Source organism: Cyprinus carpio, chromosome A21, assembly GCF_018340385.1.
Source record: "Cyprinus carpio isolate SPL01 chromosome A21, ASM1834038v1, whole genome shotgun sequence".
NCBI lineage: Eukaryota > Metazoa > Chordata > Actinopteri > Cypriniformes > Cyprinidae > Cyprinus > Cyprinus carpio.
Genome location: NC_056592.1, coordinates 25088586 through 25108931, shown reverse-complemented (window position 1 = coordinate 25108931; position 20346 = coordinate 25088586). Strand labels below are relative to the sequence as shown.

Here is a 20346-nt window from a genome sequence, read left to right as displayed (position 1 = left end):
TCCCTTTCTGAGGGACTCACCCAGTCCACATTTGCTGTAATGGGTAACTTCAAACCCAGCAGGGGTTTAAAGGGTAAAGCAGCTTAGAGTAGTTGCCATGGCAACATGCAAATCGGCTCAAGGCTGATTTCTTAAGCTGAGCCCAGTGGTCACATGACATATGGCCACTTCCTCCTGCATGAATGGGTAAAGTGGGCGGCTATTACGATCAAGGTTGTCACTATGTCTTGTACAATTAACTTTCCCACATCTCATCGCCTTATAATACATGGCACACTCATATGCTCCACTGTGAATTAGGTTGAACCTTGTTAATGAATCTTTCAGCTTCAGCCTAAAAGCATTGTTGGCTACCTATCCTAAATATCTCAACAAATATACACAGTTATGTACAGCGGGACTGCAACATAAAACTGAGCCTCAAAGCACTTTTCATTCACAACCACACAATAGGCTCTTTGCATAGAAAGACTTGTGACCCCATTTTTGGCATCTTTTACTCACCCTCATGTTGTTCCAAACTTGTATGATCCATAAATGAGATATTATACATACAGTATAGAATAATAGATAGTGCCAAAACTGCTCTTTTTCCTTGCAAGCTTTTCTATTTTCTAAATGTATGTTATTGATATTTTTGCAATTGAAATATGTAACATGATTCAAGTAACATTTATTTTTAATAACCATCTAGTTAAAGAAAGTTCTATTCCAAGTGCATCACACATGAGTGCTCAACATGGTGTAAATGTAAATCTGGTGTTAAATGTCTTTGCAAAAAAGATGCATGTAATATGACGGCACATATTGTACAAATTTCATTGCGATTTTAAAGGATCAGTCCGCTATAGCATGTTAGCATGTTTCCTAAATATCTGCAAACATATTATGTTATTTTTATTCTTTAGTACAGTCAAAAAAATGACATACAGCCTCTTTAAAGATATTTAAAAGAGTATGTTGCAATAATTTAATAGGAACCAGAGCTGAGTATAGTGAATTCACAGTTAATTTACAATACAGTTTTTACAGTGCATATTTATACTTGCTGTGTTGCAGGAATCATGAGAACCAATTAATTAATCATTAATATAAAACTGACCGTGATTCGTGCTTGAATATTCAGACGTGCAAATGAGATTTAAGGGGTTTGATGGAGGAGAGGATATTCTGTGTGATGTGAAATATGTATCTAATTTCAGTCTGTTTGTTACACATAGCAAACGTATGACTTCAGACTTCAGACCTCAAATAGAGTGTATATGAGTCATAGGGATCTTTTTTTTTTTTGGTGTCTTTTAGAGCTTGACAGCCACTGGTAGCAGATTGATAGCTGTCATACAGTATTTTGTATGGAAAAGAACAGCTTTTTCCATGGAGGAAAAAAGTCATGTTTGGAACGACATGAAAGTGACCAAATGATGGTCGAATTGTCATTTTATGACCAGACACATCTGCGGGGTCATATCCTCCCAGGATCAGTAGCAACATTTCAGTCTGTTCTATTATTGTGGAGACACTCATCCCATCATTGTGGCGCTCTGACATTTTCATGTTGATTTGAATTTCCTTTCGGCTCTGCAGATTTTCAAAGACATGCCAGTGTCTGGAGGAGGGCAGGGCAACTCCCAGCCTAACCTGCCCAGACGGAGGAGTGCAGACAGCAAGGCCCCGTCCTGCAGCGAGAGACCCCTCACTCTTTTCCACACCCCCTCATTTTCAGAGAAAGACAAAGGTACACCAGCAAGTGCTTACTTTGGAAAATCTAAAATGATGATAGTTCATTATCTTCTTAATTCTTTTATTTTCATGTGACGAGTAAACTAGTCCCCAGTATTAGATCCCATTCAGTTATTGTCTAAAGACAGAAATCACTAGCAATATAACTTGAATTTGCTTATTTAAATACAAAAAATTAGATTCCACCAAACCCTGTTTTAGCCACAGGCTGGAGTAATTACATTAGCATACTATTAACTCTTCATTAGGATAGCAACATTTCTGCTTTTGCATCAGCAGTGGAGAAGAGGAACAGTGTGGTTGTAAACTCCAGTGCAGACTTGTCATCAGTAAATTGCAACAGCACACTCAGTTGCACTCGACTCGACAGCGTACCCACTGGAGACGGAGACCACGATGGGCTTCAGCTGCCCAAGCAGAGGCGGCCTAATTCACTGTAAGTACTTTCTTTAAAGCTAAAGTGAGTTAAAATACGGTCTCCTGTTCTTTTTGTTGCCTCTGTTTATTTGAGCGTTCCGGCCAGCCCAACACAACATTGGCCGAACCAATGCCATAAATTCTTTCAACCAACAGAGGGTAGGAGGAGTGTTCGAGAAGCTTAACTCTTTCCCCGCCAAACACGGGAATTTTCTGGGTTTCCGTGTTTTCACTGTTATATACTCAGGGGTGCTATTACACATCTCCTGAAAGAGTTCACAATCTCCCGATCAAAAACACAGACTAGGAAGACACAGAAAAGAGCGATCTCATTTGTAAGCTGATGCATATGAAAAATAATGAAATCACATGCAAATGTAATCAGCAATAAACAGCATATAAATGAAAACTGTCTAATTTTACTGAGCAAAATGGCGATCCAGGAAGTGGTAAAGGACTGTGAAGCTTTGGGGTGTGTTGATGGAAGTGATCTACTGCATCTATGCTTTGATCATCGAACTGAATATGATCCAGATCTAGTCTTTGATAAAAATGCGTTTTCTCAGCTTTTTTTCATGAAACCTACCTACATTCAAGTGTTGATAAAACAAGAATGCTGGAAGCTAGAAGCTTTTTTTAAGTAAAGGCTCTGTTCTTTATTTTGATGTATTGCATGTTCAAATATTCATACAACAAAATATTCTGGAGGCCATGAAATTTTTGTGAAACTGATGAAAAATGCTGGCGGTGGCTGGCAACTTTTATTCAAAAACGCTGGCGGGGAAAGAGTTATTTGCCATAATTTTCAGTTATCCAAACCAAGCAGGTTTCTGTTTCGTGTGACTAACTTAAACATGACTGAAACCTGAACTTTTTCACCCTCACTTGAAACTCCAGATTACACAGATTCCTATTGAAATGACTGGGTGGTTACCAAACAATGGTACACATGTTACCATACCTTTAGTCAGGGTTTCTTGCACCAAAAGTAGTCATAATCTAGTTTTGCTTGACCATTTTTCCTGTCTGTAATGGATTTTTAAGCCACTTTGAGGGCTCTTAGCTGTGCACGGCACAGAATAGGGGGTAGTTTTTTTTTTTTTTTTTTTTAAATGCTGCTTAACTATAGCATAGCAGATGTTTGCTCCACTCTGAATGACAAGGACAAACAAATGAAATAACCACCCAGTCTCCATGTTCATAAGAACTTGCTTTTCTGTTTTTGGAAACCTATTAGAAATCTGAATGCAAGAAGTTTTCTCAAAAAATTGTACTTTGTGGACTGCACTGAGGTCAGTTTAAAGTTTTCAAAAAAAGTTTTGTATTTTATTAGTGGTGTTTGATAAGGCAAACATTTCTATTACTATTGCTCATAATTCAGATTTGAAGAAAGTTCTAATTCAAAATATTATATTTTAGCACGTACTGCAACTTATCCTGCACTGTATGTGCTACTGATATCTTAAATTCACATAGCATAGCTTATTGGGGTGATGTTTGCCATTACTTTTCTATGCAATGGGACTTGTGAAAAGAAGGAAATGAAGGAGAGTTATGAGCCATTACTTCAGAGCAGAATATGATATAACCTGAAGCTAATATTAAGAGTCTAAGAACAATGTGATCAACATACATGCTACCTATATAAGGTTCTCTTATCAAAGTACTGAAATGGGTGTTCCTCAGGGGTCATTATTGGGAACACTTCTTTTTACATTATACTGTATATTAATGGTTCACCTGAATTTAAAATGTATGCAGACAATAGTTATGTATCAGGAAAGACCTCAAATACAATTTTGTGTACACATTTTGTATGATTAGACCTTACATATCAAGTAAAACAGCCAAGTTATATATGTATGCTCTGGATTATTTTTTTCTTATCTCTCATAATGTGTCCCCATTCTGTTATTATGCCAATTATCTCTATATAAAAAGGTAATATATAAACTTATAAGTCAATGATGTGGCATTGTTGGAAATATATATGTTATTTTTTAACTTTTATGTTATTGTTGTGGCATTGTTGGAAAATAACAAGAACATGAAATAACTAAAATGTAAAATGTAAGTGGGTTTACCCTTAAGGTTATTTGTCAATTAATAAGGAAACAAGAGAAAAGGGGACATACCAAGATGCAAAACAGCCTTGGGGCAGTCATCATTTTCACTGAAGGGAGTGCAATCATGGAATGCTTTACGATGCAGTTTAAAAGAGAAACAAAATTAAAATAATTCTATAAAGCTACTAAAATAGCTTAAAAAGAATCAAACTTTTTCAACCATTATTTAGGGTTTACATAACTAGTTAATTAGTTATTGTTGATAGGTGTTTTGATTCCCACATATATTGTTTTACCATGTTTTGATTTGATGCTAGATTTGTATTAATTTATTTACTTTTTCCTGTTATTAATATGTTTTGGTTGTTGTATATCTTAGGACAAGTGCTGTAAATGATCTATTAACTAGAAGCATATAGAACATCAGCTATAATGTATAATTAATAATACATTAAATAAATAAAGTAGAGACATCATAGAGCAACCATGTACTGTACACTGGCCTTAGCAGCCACTCAGAACACCCTAGTAATTGTATAACTATGCCTTAGCAAGAACACAATAAGAGCACCTTTGCTACTAAATTATTAGTATCTGAAATTAATAATGACATCTTTATTACTATTTGATCATTTTGGAGATCTTTATTGTCTTGCACATAGTTTTTAGTTGTATCTATATTTTCAGGGTCAAAGTGGCAGGTTTTATCAGAGACTGAATAACATTTTGATACAATCTGCATTTCATTTCATTACCTTACATTGGCTACAGTCTTTGCTTGCTTTGAGGTTTTATTATGTGAACGGAAATTATGAAACCCAGCACAGCCCTTCATTCTCTCAATTTCCTGCCAACATATTTACTGTCGAGAGCCGTGACTACTGAGTTCTTGATTTTAACCGGTGTTCCCCATGATTCTGTCCTCGGCCCTCTCCCAACTTCACCCTACAGTACCAGCAGGAGTTTACACTCTCATGTTTCACGTGGAAAAGAATTGTGTTGTGTAAACTTTAATCCTGTGAAATACACTCACAGTGATACCAAGATTATTGGGAAAAAAGCAAATCTTTTCTGGCCTTCAAACATTTAAAAATACTATCATATAAATATTTCGCTTTCTGTACATAATACACAAAGTCATTAATTAGTGTCAGGGCAAGTCAAGACATGTTCTGCTTTGACTTGGCTGAAGTAGCAGGTAGTCTTGCAGTGTTGCCATGTCCGCTTATTATAAGCAACATCTGCTTTTTTCCCCCATAATGTCCCTTATAATATAAGAAGTTGCGAGTTGCATTTTTGAGCTTATTTCCAGAATGCAGATACACACAGTATTTATAATTTAGTTTATTTCACCTACTTCCTTTTTAATATGTTTCATGCAGGTTTATAATTATGAAATTAATCAAAATCTCGATTTATTCTTGACCTGTATTTTGATCAGCCAAGTTGCTTATTTTGGGCTTGTTTTGTCTGCCCATGTTGCTTGGTTTTCTGCTATTTGGCAGCACAGTTCTCTCTCTCTCTCTCTCTCTCTCTCTCTGTCTCTCTCTCTCTCCCTCTCTTACTCTATCGCTTAACAACACTCTCTTTTGCAAACCATGCAAACAGCACTGTCGAATCTGCCATGTTTAACAGAGCAAGCAAAGAAACTCCACGCCAGAAACACACAAGAACATACATAACGAGAAGCAAATAGGGAACCAAGTATCAAGTGTGAATGCATAATTAATAAGCATGTATAATTTAGATTTTATTGAGCCAATTTTTGAATTCTGGGTATTTGGTTGGATTTTTTTTTTTTTTTTTTTTTTTTTTTCAGTCATATTTCACCATGGCCTAGTTCGAGGGGAAAATAAGAAAGCAAGCCAGCTGCTATAAGTGAGTGATAGCTTTGTATTTCTCTCACTGATAAGAAGGTTTATATGAGAATCAGTTATGTGGATAGCAGGAACCTTTTGACCGGGGAGGTAGAAAAATAAATAAATAAATAAAATAAAATAAAAAAGATTGCAAGACATTAAGGAAAAAAAAGCCCAAAGAAATATCACAAATATGAGATTAAATGGTGTGTAATTAATCTAATTTTTATAAAGTAACAGTAACATTTCAGAAGGAGGCATTGTGCTCTCCATTGAGCCCATGAAGCATGAAGTGAATGTGAGAAGGATAACTGCAAAATGTAGGTAAAACGTGATTGAATGCTATGATTGACTAATTACCTTGTCAATGATATAGTGCCTGCCTTCATGCTTGCAGACGGTCCACAAGTGGGCCTAAATGGGTCACAAATAATCTTGTGGCTATTTATAACTGTTTTATGTGTTGGTGTATAAATCTCAATCATATGTAATTGTATGATCTGCTTACGCCCTGGTGACAGCTATGTTAGTGTTGGACCTTCATAATTACTTTTTTTCTAAAGAATTCTAGAAAAATAATTCCCATTCTACGAATTCATACAAAATCATCATCTTTGTAAAACAGTTACTCTTTAAAGGGAGTTGTTTGTTGACAAATGGCCCAAAAGAAGATGACTAATAAAAATAACAGACAAACAACAGTTATAATAAAATATACACAATGTGCTTTTCACCATTTCAGTATAGTTAATGTTGTGTATTAAATGCACAAACTTGATGTCTTGATTTGGTTGTAATAAATAGGGCTGTAATGTTAATATAAACAGTATAGTAAATAATAGTACACTATATTAAACAAACACAAATTTATATTAGACAAAAAATAACTCTAAAGTGTTTTTTTTTTTTTTGAAAAAAATTTTTTTTTTGTTTAATTGTATTTTTTGATTAATTAAAATTTTTAATATAGTTAATGAATCTCTAGAAGGCACAGGGCGATTATAACTTTATCTGATATAATCACATAATTATTCACATCATCCAGTTTCTTTTCACATCAGCAGATAATGTGCTTGCTGCTTAACATTCAAATGCTTGCTGTAGCAGTTGCATTGCGCCTCTACCTTCCCCAGCTCCACCTGTATAGATCTGCAATGGGATGATTTCATGTATGTAAAATATGGGAGTTTTATTCATTTATGTTATACATGGGGGGATATTTGTTTATGTTGTATGTGCAGCAGCAGTATTTCTTACATGCTCAGCAGCATGTCTGTGGATCTATTGGCAGTAGCAAGTCTCAGTACTTCCTCTGCAGCAAATCTTTTCCGCCAAGACCAAACACATTAATATTGCCATGTATATGACCATGCTAAACTCTCCGAGAGTCGTCATGACAGATCTGCATTTACATAATACAGAGAGGAACATAATGAAGGTTAACTAAATGAACCTACTTTGGTTTATTGGACTGAAATTTTAAAAAGCACTACTGACTGGCTGTGAAATGCAGAAACATAAAGCAAAATAGAATTCAGCAGTTTATTCAAATATGTCATGATAGCAGTTATATAGCATCTTAATATTTTCATGGGTTAAGCCGAAAATCCTGTTTCTGCAATCCGAGCAGCACCTATTTGTTTTGTAGTCAGTGAAGGTTAATCCAGGGAAACTTCCATGATATTATGAGATTAATAGTCATAGCAGTGTTGTGTGTGTGTGTGTGTGTGTGTGTGTGTGTGTGTGTGTGTGTGTGTGTGTGTGTGTGTGTGTGTGTGTGTGTGTGTGGTTCAGGTATATGCTATGTTATGGGGACAAAATGTCACCACAAAGATGGCAATATCCAAAATCCTTGTCCTTGTGGGGACATTTTTTGGTCCTCATGAGGAAATAAGCTTATAAATCACACAGAATACAGTTTTTTGAAAATCTAAAATAGCAGAAAGTTTTGTTTGAGGGGTAGATTTAGAGTAAGGGGATAAAAATACAGTTTGTACAGTATAAAAGCCATTACGCCTATGGAATGTCCCTATACAGCATGAACACCTTGTGTGTGTGTGTGTGTGTGTGTGTGTGTGTGTGTGTGTGTGTGTGAGAGAGTGTTCGGTGGTAAATCAGCTGTGACGATTGGTGGCTCAAAGCCACAGGACTGAGATGAATGCTGTCATCTATATATAGACATATATATTAAGTGTGGCAGTGCTGATCTACCCGTCTCAAAGGCCTCAGAGAACCCAGCAGGCTGTAAATCAGTAGAGACCTGGAGATTGATTAACTACTGAGAGAACGTGTGATCAGTCGAATTATGTTGGCTCTCACAGTCTAGAAAATGAAAGTGGTGCCTTTACAAGAAACTGAAGTAGCTGAATGCAAAGGGCAAGTGTATGCAAACACCTACACATGGATGAAAGTCATAGGAAACTAAAATAATACATATTATGATAAATACATATATTAAACTTATGAAGATTCTGGCAGCAATTATGGACAAGCAAACTGTTGAGTGGATTTGTTAGACCATTCACAAAAGTGAATTAAGGAAAAGTAGTCGAAAAGCTGTGATTAGATTTACTATTATTGTCCGTTTGATAACGTTATAACCAGTAGGTGGCACAGTGACCAGTGGTTTTCTCAGATCAGATCAATGATAGGTAAGTGCCATTAGTAATAAATTTCATGTCAGTATGTAGAAGTGTTCCGAGATAATGACTGACTTCCTATTTGGCATTTTCATTAGTAACTTTGAGGGAATTATAGCAAAAATAAATAAATAATTGAAATTCTGAATCTGGAAAAGTTAGTGGCCATACTAATTTAGACATGGAGGTTTAGGGAAAATTATTCCAAATTATACCCTTTTTTTTTTTTTTTTTTCCCTTTTTATGATGCTTTGGCCAGTAGGTGGCACTAGCACAGAACATCTAGTACGTAATGCTTTGTGGTAATGATACCCAGCAAGTTGTGCCATAATATTCTACTTCCTGATTGATGTCCTCAGAGCATGTGTTATCGTGGCATGGGGCCCAATTAGATCTTACACAAAATTTGGATTGATAAAAGTTCTGAAAAAAAAAAAAAAAAAAAAAAAGTAATTATGTTTTTTGAAAGAAGACTTGTTTTCTTCAAGGCGTAACTTATTTGATCAAAAACACAGTAAAACATTGTCAATGGAATTAAGTTTTAATAATTGAATTTCAAATCACTCTGAAATTATAATTGGATGCTAAAAACATTTATTATTTTTCCATTGTTATAATCATTGTTGAAAACAGTTTTTTTTGCTTCTTAATTTTATTTATTTATTCATTTTGTGGAAACCATGATGCACTAAAATTCAAAGTTTGGGATTATGTATCTTTTTTTTTTATTAATAATTTTACTAAGCAATGACACGTTTAATTGATCAAAAGTGACTGCAAATCCATAATGTTACAACAGATTTCTTTAAAATATTTTTTTTTCTTTCTGTTCTTCAAAGATATTCGACACAAATAATAAGCATGTCTTTATGATTCCAAACGTTTGACCAGTAGTGTGTACAATACAACAGATTACAAAAGTTTCAAATGACAATATATCCCACAGATATTATACAGAATATAATATCTGCTGTGACTTTGCCACAAAGAAATCAAATAGTTAATGGTTACTAAAAATGGATTCATAGACATTCTGTGTCACATGTTCAGAATGAGTATTTGGAGTGGGACGCTCTTGCCAACATCATGTCATTTTGCTAACATATTACAAACAAAGTTTAGTTGAAGTATTTTATTTTATTCAGCAAATTCGTTAGCTTTCATCCTCCTGCTGGATGATATAGTTCCTGGCAAGGTTAATCGACTTTACACAGTGATACACAAATAAACAGAAATTTGCATCATAACTGTAAATAGCATGTTTTGGCATGGCTAAAACTCTTTTATTGACCAGTGAGCACAGGAACTTTTCATTTTATAAACAGTAAATACAGAAGGATGGAGACTAAATGCAGTTTGACTTCGACTGAGTGAGAGTCCATTAACACTACTAACTACTGCTGTTCCCATGACAACCCCACTATCTACTGTGAAAAGATGCTCATCAGTTTAGTTTAGCAGCGTTGTTTCATTAAAGGGATTGTTCACCAAAAATTTAAATTACCTCACGATGTACTCACCCTCAAGCCATCCTGGGTTTATACTGTATGACCTTCTTCTATCAGACGAATACAATCGGAGTTATATTAAAAATGTCCCGGCTCTTCCAAGCTTTATAATGGCAGTGAATGGTTGTTGAGATTTTGAAGTCAAACAAAGTGCGTCCATCCATCATAAAAGTGCTCCACACGGCTCCAGGGGAGCAAAGGCCTTCTGAAGCAAATCGATGTGTTTGTGTAAGAAAAATATCCATATTTATAACTTTATAAACATTAATCTCTAACTTCTGCTAAATGTCCTACGCGTGTCCACGAGAGAGTGGCTTTTTATGATGGATGGATGCACTTTATTGTACCATTGGATGAGCCAATATTGGCGGTCAGAATGCTAAAACAAACAGAAATAGTAAGCACTCCTCAACATGTAGAAAGTTGTTTCAAGCGTCAAAAAAAATAAATAAATGAATAAACTGTGAAACCTGTGTATTAAATAAATTCAATGCACACAGACTGAAGTAGTTTAAGTTTTTTGTTCTTTTAATTGTGATGATTTTGGCTCACATTTAATAAAAAAATTCTAAAAATTTTATAATATGGTTGGATGCCAATCAGCTAATCAACTTAAAACACCTGCAAAGGTTTCCTGAGCCTTCAAAATGGTCTCTCAGTTTGGTTCACTAGGCTACACAATCATGGGGAAGGACTGCTGATCTGGCAGTTGTCCTGAAGACAATCATTGACACCCTTCACAAGGAGGGTAAGAACACAAAACGTTCATTGCCAAAGAAGCTGGCTGTTCACAGTGTGCTGTATCCAAGCATGTTAACAGAAAGTTGAGTTGAAGGAAAAAGTGTGGAAGAAAAAGATGCATAAACCAACCGAGAGAACCGCAGCCTTATGAGGATTGTCAAGAAAAAAATCGATTCAAGAATTTGAGTGAACTTCACAAGGAATGGACTGAGGCTGGGGTCAAAAGCATCAATAGCCACCACACACAGACGTGTCAGGAATTTGGCTACAGTTGTCGTATTCCTCTTGTTAAGCCACTCCTGAACCACAGACAACGTCAGAGGCGTCTTACCTGGACTAAGGAGAAGAAGAACTGGACTGTTGCCCAGTGGTCCAAAGTCCTCTTTTCAGATGAGCGCAGGTTTTGTATTTAATTTGGAAACCAAGGTCATAGAGTCTGGAGGAAGGGTGGAGAAGCTCATAGCTCAAGTTGCTTGAAGTCCAGTGTTAAGTTTCCACAGTCTGTGATGATTTGGGGTGCAATGTCATCTGCTGGTGTTGGTCCATTGTGTTTTTTGAAAACCAAAGTCACTGCACCTGTTTACCAAGAAATTCTGGAGCACTTCATGCTTCCTTCTGCTGAGCAGCTTTTAGAAGATGCTGATTTCATTTTCCAGCAGGATTTGGCACCTGCCCACACTGCCAAAAGCACCAAAAGTTGGTTAAATGACCAGCAAACTTACCAGACCTCAACCCCAGAGAGAATCTATGGGGTATTGTCAAGAGGAAAATGAGAAACAAGAGACCAAAAAGATGCAGATGAGCTGAAGGCCACTGTCAAAGAAACCTGGGCTTCCATACCACCTCAGCAGTGGCACAAACTGATCTCCTCCATGCCACGCCGAATTGAGGCAGTAATTAAAGCAAAAGGAGCCCCTACCAAGTATTGAGTAGATGTACAGTAAATGAACATAGTCTCCAGAAGGCCAACAATTCACTAAAAATGTTTTTTTTATTTTTTTTTTTTATTATTATTTTTTTTTTATTGGTCTTATGAAGTATTCTAATTTGTTGAGATTGTGAATTGGTGGGTTTTTGTTAAATGTGAGCCATTATCATCACAATTAAAAGAACCAAATACTTATACTACTTCAGTCTGTGTGCACTGAATTTATTTAATACACAAGTTTCATAATTTGAGTTGAATTACTGAAATAAATGAACTTTTCCATTAAGTTGTATTTTTTTTTTGTTGAGATGTGTATGTATATATATATATGTGTGTGTGTGTGTGTGTGTGTGTGTGTGTGTGTGTGTGTGTGTGTGTGTGTAACATGAAAATAACTGCACAGTATTTCATACTTGCATGACCGTGCATGGAGAAACAACTTTTTAATGTTTTAATAATATGGTACATCTTTTTCTTTTCTTTGCATATTTGTATAATCATGCATGTTTAGCTGAGGTGGCAAAAAATATTTGAACATTGTTTCTATTATTTGCAGTCAAAATCCAAAGGTTCTCAGCAGTATGTCGACAGGGTAAGTTCATCCAGTTTTATAGTCAGCATTGCAGTTTTCATGGACAATTTTGAGAGGGCTAAAAAAAAAACCATCAGATTAATATGAGATTACTCATGTTACATTAACACAAATTATCACTAATGTTTTTCCTCAGCATGTTTAACTCAGGAACAGTTCCACTTTTATTCACTAAACCAGCGTCTGACTTTCTATCTCCAGTGGGAGGACAAAAAGAGATGCTTTTTGACAAATAATCACACTGCTACAGTATTTCACATGCAGTGACCCAGGGTCATTTCAGGAGCAAATATCCTCTTGTGTTCACACAGGACATGAAAGACATGAGTTGCATAAATGATGACAGAATGGTCATTTCTGGCTGAACTTTTCCTGTAAGCCTGAAACTCTCGAGCATGTTTAACTACGTTTATGTCTATTTCTTTAAACCAATGATGCAACTTCCTTTTAAAGTCTCTTGTGAAAGTTCTAATTCCACAGCTGCCGTAACATAAATGTTGGTGCTGGGATCACATAGTGTTCTCACCTCACCTCGCTCCCCCTCATGGCCGACGTTCTCTGCCCCCTCCAGCCCCTGAGCATATGAATAAAATTTTAATAATTGATTTTCAAATAATTCTGAAATTATGATTTGGTGCTAAAAACATTTTTTATTTTTCTTATTATAATCATTGTTGAAAACAGTTGTTTGCTTCTTTTTTATTATTATTATTTATTTTGTGGAAACCATGATACACTAAAATTCAAAGTTTGGGATTATGCATCTTCTTTTTTTATTAATAATTTTATTAAGCAATGACACGTTTAATTGATCAAAAGTGACTGCAAATCCATAATGTTACCACAGATTTCTTTCAAATAAATGTTTTTTTTTTTTTTTTACTTTCTGTTCTTCAAAGATATTCGACACAAATAATAAGCATGTCTTAATGATTCCAAACGTTTGACCAGTAGTGTGTACAATACAACAGATTAAAAAAGTTTCAAATGACAATATATCCCACAGATATTATACAGAATATAATATCTGCTGTGACTTTGCCACAAAGAAATCAAATAGTTGATGGTTACTAAAAATGGATTCATAGACATTCTGTGTCACATGTTCAGAATGAGTATTTGGAGTGGGACGCTCTTGCCAACATCATGTCATTTTGCTAACATATTACAAACAAAGTTTAGTTGAAATATTTTATTTTATTCAGCATATTCGTTAGCTTTCATCCTCCTGCTGGATGATATAGTTCCTGGCAAGGTTACACACAGTGATACACAAATAAACAGAAATTTGCATCATAACTGTAAATAGCATGTTTTGGCATGGCTAGAACTCTTTTATTGACCAGTGAGCACAGGAACTTTTCATTTTATAAACAGTAAATACAGAAGGATGGAGAGTAAATGCAGTTTGACTTCGACTGAGTGAGAGTCCATTAACACTACTAACTACTGCTATTCCCATGACAACCCCACTATCTACTGTGAAAAGATGCTCGTCAGTTTAGTTTAGCAGCATTGTTTCATTAAAGGGATTGTTACCCAAAAATTAAAATTACCTCACGATGTACTCACCCTCAAGCCATCCTGGGTTTATTTTGTATGTGATTTACAGTCGAGTAATATTGGGTTTATATTAAATTTTTCTATGATATTAATAGATTTATAATGGCAGTGAATGGTTGTTGAGATTTTGAAGTCAAACAAAGTGCGTCCATCCATCATAAAAGTGCTCCACACGGCTCCAGGGGAGCAAAGGCCTTCTGAAGCAAATCGATGTGTTTGTGTAAGAAAAATATCCATATTTATAACTTTATAAACATTAATCTCTAACTTCTGCTAACTGTCCTACGCGTGTCCACGAGAGAGTGGCTTTTTATGATGGATGGATGCACTTTATTGGACTTTATTATAAAGCTTGGAAGAGCCAGGACATTTTTTAATATAACTCCAGTGATATTCGTCTAAAAGAAGAAAGTCATATACACCTAGGATGGCTTGAGGGTAAATCATGGGGTAATTTTCATTTTTTTGAGTAAACTATCCCTTTAAGCTCAAAGGTGAAGTGTATCGTTTCTGCGCCACTAATGACAGCAAATGGAACTTTTGGGGTTTTCCATCTTAGAGTGGCTGGACAAACAGTACCACAAACTCGTACCATTGGATGAGCCAATGTTGGCGGTCAGAATGCTGAAACAAACAGAAATATTTAGCACTCCTCAACATTTAGAAAGTGCAAGAGTATCAAGCGTCAAAAAAAAAAAAAATTATATATATATGATATGATATGTGAAAATGATTGATTGGTATTTATTTCTTGCATGACCGTGCTTGGAGAAACAACTTTTTAATGTTTTAATAATTTGGTACATCTTTTTTTTTTTTTGCATATTTGTATAATCATGCATGTTAAGCTGAGGTGGCAACAAATATTTTAACATTGTTTCTATTATTTGCAGTCAAAATCCAAAGGTTCTCAGCAGTATGTCAACAGGGTAAGTTCATCCAGTTTTATAGTCAGCATTGAAGTTTTCATGGACAATTTTGAGAGGGGTAAAAAATAAATTAAAAAAAAAGACACCTTTACATAAGTCAACACAAACCATATCAGATTAATGTGAGATTACTCATGTTACATTAACACAAATTATCACTAATGTTTTTCCTCAGCATGTTTAACTCAGGAACAGTTCCACTAAATATGACAATTCAGTCATCTTTTATTCACTAAACCAGCGTCTGACTTTCTATCTCCAGTGGGAGACAAAAAGAGATGCTTTGCCAAATAATCACACTGCTACAGTATTTCACATGCAGTGACCCAGGGCCATTTCAGGAGCAAATCTCCCTTTTGTGTTCACACAGGACATGAAAGACATGAGTTGCATAAATGATGACAGAATGGTCATTTCTGGCTGAACTTTTCCTGTAAGCATGAAACTCTCGAGCATGTTTAACTACGTTTATGTCTATTTCTTTAAACCAATGATGCAACTTCCTTTTAAAGTCTCTTGTGAAAGTTCTAATTCCGCAGCTGCCGTAACATAAATGTTGGTGGATCACATAGTGTGTGTGTGGGATCATATAGTGTGTGTGTGTGTGTGTGTGTGTGTGTGTGTGTGTGTGTGTGTGTGTGTGTGTGTCACAGCCCGGCTTCACCCAGTCCCACCTCACCTCGCTCCCCCTCATGGCCGACGTTCTCTGCCCCCTCCAGCCCCTCCAGCGAATCCTCCCCCGTCAGGTGTGTGTCCTGCTCTGGCCTGCTTAGGCAGCTATCTATAGCAGTGCAGTATTCTAATCGTTCGGTGTTAATCTTCCACCTCGCACATTCACGCCTTCCCTCCTCACATCTGAGCATATCCATCAACTAACTTCATCACTGGGGCCATGTTTGATGGATTGTGGGTAATAATATACTGTGCTTTATGGGAAGTGTCATTTCTTTTGTTGCATATACTGTATGTATGATGATGTATTTCATGAAGATGTTTAATGATCAGTATAAGTGAAGGTACACCAATCATATTTTGGGTGCACTTTAATTTACAGTAAGTGTACATAGTACAGTGTACTTACCTAAGAAAGCACTGGGTAAAAAAGGTTAGAATAGGTTTAGGCATAGGTTCAGGGTTAGTACCTAACTATCACCCAGTCATATAATTTACTATAATACGTATGCACATTCACATATATATATTATATACATTATATATATATATATATATATATATATATATATATATGTATATGTATATATATATATATATATATATATTAATCCTTACTGTGGTACATCCATGGTGATACTATGTACTATGCTACTATGATTCGAATATTAATGTTCTATGGTACCTAAATGGTGATAATTTAAAGAATACTTTGTTTACATTTAAACGTTATTCAAATGTTATATATATACTAACTATGAATGCACAATATATCTGTACCATAACATCATTGATACTAGAGGCTGATTTTTATTTATTTATCAGTATCAGTTGTTATTATATATTAATTAAGAATGCTTATAGCCCCTATTTTTTACATCTAGATTAATTTTTCAGTCATCTAGTGCTAACATTTTATGTTTTAGATAAGTGAATAATTTAATAACGCAATAATATCTTTTAAGAAATATATTTTTCATACTGTACATGGTACATTTGTTTTTCATAATTTACTTTGCATTTAAAATTCACTAGCATTTAAAATTATTGTTTTATTTAGTGTTTTATTTTATTGTGTTATTTTATTTATTATCATTATTATTATTATTATATATATAAAAAAAACACATAAAATATTAATATTAGCTGGTATTTTTTAATGGGTGCATCCTTATTATATAATATGGTACAGAATGATTAACACATTCATATACCATAGTACAGTTTTTACATGGTAACACAAGGTATTTCAAAGACCAACATTATATATATATATACACACACACACACACACACACATTCATACATAAAATTACCATGGCATCATTTTAAAAAGACATGGTGATATAATGGCACTTTTGAGATGTTTTATTTATTAATATCAAAGCTCTATATATTTGAACTCATTAATGTTTTAATGGTTTTAATGTCCGATGTCAGGTGTTTTATGAAAAAGATAGATATTTTATGTGATTACACTAATGAAATAGTGCATTAGCCTGCTTAAACGTATACATTTGGAGCTTGAAGTACCAGCTTCAGATATAATTTTTTTTAACTCGATGTCTTTGAATTATCTTCATGTGGGTATTTTTCTGATCAGATATTGATTGCAAATAAATTAATAAATTAATCTGCAAATCATGAAATTAATTCAAAGTTTTAAAAGATTAATATATATTTCTATCTTCTCCAGTCCTCCGCCACGAAAGGCACGTGCACTATACGCCTGCAAGGCTGAACATGACTCAGAGCTGTCCTTTATCGCAGGCACCGTTCTCGAGAACGGTAAGTCCCCAGCAGCGGGGTTTCAGTGGGTGTGCTGGGTACTGTATATCTGGTTAGGTTTGAGCCTTGCGCGTCAGCATAAGAGCAGCAAACTGATATCTCTGCTTTGTTCCACCTTTTGCCCCTTAACAGGCATCAGAGCTCCAAGCTGCCGCAGTTTGACACTTGAAACCGTTCAGCAGTAGATCAGATTATTGTTTAATGAAACCTCAGGCGTGTTCACTGCGGCTCTACTGCAAGAGTAAACGGAAGTGTGCCTCCCGTCTAATAAATTGCAATAAGCTTAGTTACTTTTAATATGAAACAAAGTCTCAGATTTCAGATTCAGTCCATTTTATTACAAAATTCAAACAATAAATGCCATTTTGGTGCTGTTTAATGTGGAGTGACAGATCAGTGTAGAGCCTCAGATCAAGAGAATGCACCACATAACATTTCATTATCATTTTTTACTGTTCTACAGCTTTTATCTTTGAATAATCCGTCAACAGCCATCATTTAAATGTTTGTATTTCATAAAACGAATTGGAGTAAAGTTAGCATTATAACTTTATAATTAAAGCTTTGAGTGTAATTTGTGTTTGTACTAATTTGAACCTTCAATATTATAATAATGTAGTACCAACTGACTTTCACGCATATTTTACACCCCCCCCACACACACACACTTGGGAAAGTTTGCCATGTACTGTACCTTATATACATCCAGAATAATTGATATTGAATCGAATCAATTCAGAATTTAAATGAATCACATGCTTGTGAATCAAAATCGAATCAAAACGTGAAATTTGTGTCAGTACCCAGCCCCACTACACAGAGGCTTCAGAAGATTAGTTATTGGACCTCTTTGGTAGACACAGGTTTTGGTGGTTATTGTGTGATGCTGCTTATGCTTATTCCTTTCACACTGTGAAAATAGATGATAGATTGGAGGTAAAGTTGTCAGTGGCATCCAAAATGATCTTCCGTTTGCATCTTTGTCTCGTAGTGCATCCCTCAAGAGAACCAGGCTGGCTGGAGGGCACGCTGGACGGGAAGACGGGGTTAATTCCGGAGAACTACGTGGAGTTTGTCTAGCTGGAAGTCAGTGAGAGCGGTGCCACACAGAGACCGCTTTTGAAACAACTGAACTTCGACAGAAAAGCCGAGTTCATATGCCTGTGTGATAGTATGGGTTTTTTGGCAATCCCCTAGCGCTTGTTCCACGCATCCCACAATGCATTCCCGCTGTTTAAGACAAAGTTCAACACAAGATAAAAGGGAAAAAAATAAATAAAAAACCCGGGACCAAGTTGTTGCTGCTATCTCGGCCGCAATCAAGAAATTGTGTATTTAGGGGCTCATTATTAATTATGGATTTATTTTTATTACTAATAAATAATGCTTTTATACGTGAGCACTTCCCGGTTCACCATGATGTAAACTCTGTGTGGTTTCTGTGCAGACTGGGGCTTTTTGAATGTCTTTTGTGTCCTTCAGGTTTTGTTTAGAACTGCTAAGAGATGACTGTTAATTATGGGAAAGAAAACTCTTGCACTCTTTTGTATATCAGGAAGCATTTAAAAAAAATCTGAATTTTTTTTTTCTCCTTTCTTAGCATGCAAGTGGAAAAGTGTAAATTATTTCTTAATGTGAATTAACATCGTATGTAAACCACTCGTATTTAAGCATCATCTCTGACGAGATTTGTGTTCGTTTGGAGTGTATTAACATTGTAAATAAGTGATGAGGTATAATTTTTTGTAAATGTGAATTATATATATTTTTATTGTAGCACACTAACTTAATTTTTTGATAGCCCAATTGATCTTTTTACTTTTTTTTTTTTTAAATTATGTTAAATTTTCTGAGCCTTAATATTCTTTAGGATTTCAAATAAATAAATAAATAGTTCAGTTTCTTTTCTTTTTCTATTAAATAAAAATGTTAATCAAATCTTGGTTTAATAGGAGTATGTTTGGTACAGATGAACTATTGTATAAATCTATCTTTTTCATCTGTGTCCAAGTGTAGCTTTGTGTCAACATTCAGATACAACGGGAAAAATAGCAACTCAGCACAATGATTTCACAGTATAACAAAGACGCTACCCGCCCTCTGAACAAATTCTGTCCAACATTTAATCAAATATGTGTAAAGATCGACATTGACTACAGGAGAGGTGTAATACAGAAGTCATACAAAACTATTTTTTCAAACAAACAGACATTTTATATCCTTTACATTGGATTATTTTACATATAACTGAAATGCAAACAAAACAAAACCAAAAAGACTTTAATGAAAGCCATATACCAGTAATATATGATTTGCCCTTAATCTTTAAAGATAGTATCTGCATGAATTTTTGTACAAAATATACTATGTCAGGCCAGTATTAGGGTAGTGCAATTTCTCAGGCTCGGATACGTTACACACACAGCTTTATTTATATTTTTTCTAGTTCATTTTACAGCATTATACATGAGACCAAAGCCTAAATCTTTAGAAAAGGATAAAATAAAGTAAAAAGAGCCTAGAGTTGGGTAGTAAGTGCTACTGTAAAATGTAACTGCTTTAAATATATATTTTTATTTATTTATTTATTTTTAATCTGCGTTGCTTTGGTCACTCTGTTGCACTATACAAAATACACTCGCATCCCCGACTTATAATTTTAAGCTGTCATTCTTTAAAACAGTGATTACTCATATATTCCCTATAGATTTATAGAATGTACATTTACATACAACATAACACTTTTCTCAAAAGTGCATCTGTAATACAGTTCTTGACAAAAAAGATAGCAATTTCAGCTTTATGTATTAAAATTGTTTTGTTGTAAAATGATGTGTATATCAAAGAGAATCTGCGTTACTATATTTTAGTTTTAGTTTCATTTAAAAGTGATCAATGATTAAA

General features: G+C 34.9%; 1 protein-coding gene across 5 annotated transcripts; it reads left to right on the top strand.

Annotated features, from left to right (window-relative positions):
• The first annotated feature begins 993 nt into the window (after positions 1-993).
• Positions 994-19897, top strand: LOC122134733 (rho GTPase-activating protein 26-like). 5 transcript variants are annotated; one of them, XM_042711411.1, is made up of 7 exons: positions 1006-1735; positions 2017-2176; positions 12455-12490; positions 14947-14982; positions 15636-15728; positions 17351-17442; positions 18434-19897. In XM_042711411.1, exons 1-7 carry the CDS (start codon positions 1597-1599, stop codon positions 18520-18522), a joined length of 645 nt encoding a protein of 214 aa, XP_042567345.1. In that variant the 5' UTR covers positions 1006-1596; the 3' UTR covers positions 18523-19897. The 5 variants fall into 5 exon arrangements, with proteins under 5 accessions (XP_042567350.1, XP_042567348.1, XP_042567347.1 ...); XM_042711412.1 differs by having other exon boundaries at positions 1030-1735; positions 2020-2176; XM_042711414.1 differs by lacking the exon at positions 15636-15728 and having other exon boundaries at positions 995-1735.
• Positions 19898-20346: the final 449 nt, after the last annotated feature.